At 43.9% G+C, this 3,027-nt stretch overlaps 1 protein-coding gene across 1 annotated transcript; it reads left to right on the top strand.

Annotated features, from left to right (window-relative positions):
* The first annotated feature begins 388 nt into the window (after window positions 1-388).
* LOC125553592 lies at window positions 389-1,319 on the top strand. The gene has a single exon (XM_048717358.1). The coding sequence runs from the start codon at window positions 863-865 to the stop codon at window positions 1,142-1,144; it is 282 nt and encodes a 93-aa protein (XP_048573315.1). The 5' UTR covers window positions 389-862; the 3' UTR covers window positions 1,145-1,319.
* The last annotated feature ends 1,708 nt before the right edge of the window (window positions 1,320-3,027 follow it).

Raw genomic sequence — 3,027 nt, forward strand, 5'->3', positions numbered from 1 at the left:
GCGGTCGACGGCTCAGCGACAGCCGGCCTGATAATGAGAAAACCTAATGGTGGGGTGGTCTTCGTGGCATATTGCTATGTGTTTAACCGTAATGATGCATTAGAGGCGGAGTTACATGCTTTGATGCAAGGGATGGCATTGACGTTGCAACATAGTGATGACCCGATTATTATACAGTCAAATTCCTCGAAGGCGTTGTCGGCTTTGACGGGGGATGGCTTGTTGAGATCGGCATACGGGCATTTGATGGCGGAGACCAAGGTTTTTATGGAAGATAGGGAGTTTATTTCCTTAAAAATTAAACGTGTACAAAATAGGGTGACAGATCGGTTGGCGTCGTATAGTCGTACGGATAGTACCACTGTTGTATGGCTACATAAACGGCCGTCATGTATTGAGGAATTTCTGCATGTCGACTGTAATCCTATTATAATGAAATAAAACTCTTTTCACTCGAAAAAAAGGAAAAAAAATAAAAGGAAACAACATCACTGGTTTTGCAGCATGTGAGAAAAGAAGAACTAGCTTATTATAGAATGCACAATTAACTCGCCACCATTCTCTCTTGACCTCTCCTTCCATTTTGGCCACCTTCCTTTGGTTTGAGCGCTCCGCCATTCCCCCGTCGCTGCTCTTGCATTCCTCGATCCACAAAAGGGCGAACAGCATAACAGATCAGAACTTTTTTGGCACATTTTTTATGTTCTTGGTCCACGAACAAGAAGGCAACAAGGCGAGGATCGGAGGCCACTGGCGATGCACGCCGCCCTCTTCTTCTTCCTCTCCTTGACCAGCGCCTCCGCGTCCGTCCTCGCCGCCCTCGCGTCTTCCTAAGCTCCGCTCCACCGGCGACGATTGGTCGATGGCGCCGCCCCAGGAGGGGGATCAGTGCGGGAGGCCGGCCGGCAGCGTGTTGATCTGGGTGGTGACGGTGCTGCTGCTCCTCGCCGTGCTTGGCGGCGGCGGGTGCCTCGTGGCCTACGTCATGCTGCCGCCGAGCGAGGCGCCCGGATGGATCCCCTGCGTCGGCCTGGGCCTCGTGGCGCTCCCCTGGGCGTTCTGGCTCGCCACCGTCGCCTACCGGTGCGTCACGGCGCGCTCGGCCGACCGCGCCGTGGCGCCCGCGGCCGCCGCCGGCAGCTAATTGTAATTGGGCTCTTTCATTACTGAAGAGTAGGTAACCATTGTGGATATTAGTATCGAATCTGTTGTCAGTAAAAATGCATTTAGCAAGGAGAATCAATCTGTGGGGATCAATTATGCATTGCAATATTTGCATGGTTATGAAGTAAAAAAGTTGGTTATCTGAAAGTTGTGGCATGGTTATATTTTGTCTTTTAACTCATTATATGCTTTGCAGTGTGAAGCTGATTGGAGATAGACAAAATTGATGTGAGGATTATCAACTAAATTCGACCGACCCCCGCAAAAAAAAAAATCAACCGAGTTTGGTTTAAATCATTTCGATCAAAATCCGACGTGATGGTAGAGGCAAATATAATGGGCACCAACATCTGGAAAAAAAATTCATAATCATGCGACTAAACTGCACGTGCTGTTTGTGTAACACACAAAAATACAAGTTTTCCTAAGCAATCCCCATTTGAATATATTACCCAAAGATGTATGGAGAACAGATTATATGGTTGTGGTATGCTGATCAATTTCTTAAACCGCTGTGATCAAAAGGTGAAATCATTTACTATTTTCCTTACGGCGGTGAAAGAGCTATGGTCATCATGGTGTTGAAATTATATAACATTTCCCCGCAAAAGAAAAAAAATAGAACCTTTAGCCCATTTTATCATTTTCGATAATTCCTCAAAAATCCAATTGTGTTCTCCTAGTGGTCCATAATATAGGAATAAGAAGTGTGGAAAGTTTAGTCCCGCCTCAATTGTGAAGGGTGTGTTGCCTCACACACCACTAAGAGCTTGAGAAGATGAGTCATACATGAATGATCCTCCTCCGCCGCCGGCCACGCGAATCCTCGCACACGTGTCATGTTTTGTGATTGATCCAATATGTCACGTCTACACACGGTCTTTTTTTTACCACACAAAAAATAAAGATTGAAACGGCGCACTAATGGAAAAGGAAAACAGAACTGAAGAACTATTGGACTGTTCTAAACCGAGCCGGTTTGTTGTTGATAGTTCTGGAAGGAACATCAGTGTAGTAACCGGAGAAGACAACTTGCATTTTGGTTGGTCTGAATGTGGCTAACTAGAAGCTTATGAATGGGGAACTCAATTTAATAAAAATATCCCATTAATAAATTAATTGTAAAATAGTGCTAGAATGGAATATATCCATCCATATAGCAAATAATGTGAGAACCTTTCAGATGTTCCTTTCATGGCAAAATCTTATCTCTGAATTATCCAGACGATCCTTTGATAGCAAAAAGCATATCTCTGGTCTCTGGATTAAATAGCATCGGTCAGAGATACACATGTACGCGTGCAATCATATATGATTGTCCACTACTGATCTGGTGATATATATGCTTCCTGTGAAGAATAACTTATCTTGCAACGTAGCCATGTAGTTGTTTTCCTTTTCTTGCGAAAGAGATAAATACAATTTTTGGATACAGAGCGGAGAATCTGTACCTATTATTTCCAATTATTTGACCCAACTTTGTAAGGATACAGAGCGGAGAATCTGTACCTATTATTTCCAATTATTTGACCCAACTTTGTAATGATAATGCGTTTCGGTTTGAAAGGAAATTGTTTGCAGTGCACACCACATACTTCATTCGTTCGAAATTTTTTTATCCCAAACTTACCTCTCAAATGGATGTATCTAGCATTCATTTAGTGTAGCAGTTACCAAGACTCCACAAAACAGACGTGGCTAGAAAGACCAACAAGGTGGCCATTCATGTTTACGGGTTAAGTGTAGGAGATACACGTCGATCAACTTAGAACAAGAAATCACGGCAGCACGACACATCTTGTATCAAATCTCTGGTTCAGTTTTTTTGGAATTCACCGGAACATCATTTTCGCCGCGGTGGCT

Source organism: Triticum urartu, chromosome 4, assembly GCF_003073215.2.
Source record: "Triticum urartu cultivar G1812 chromosome 4, Tu2.1, whole genome shotgun sequence".
Lineage (NCBI taxonomy): Eukaryota > Viridiplantae > Streptophyta > Magnoliopsida > Poales > Poaceae > Triticum > Triticum urartu.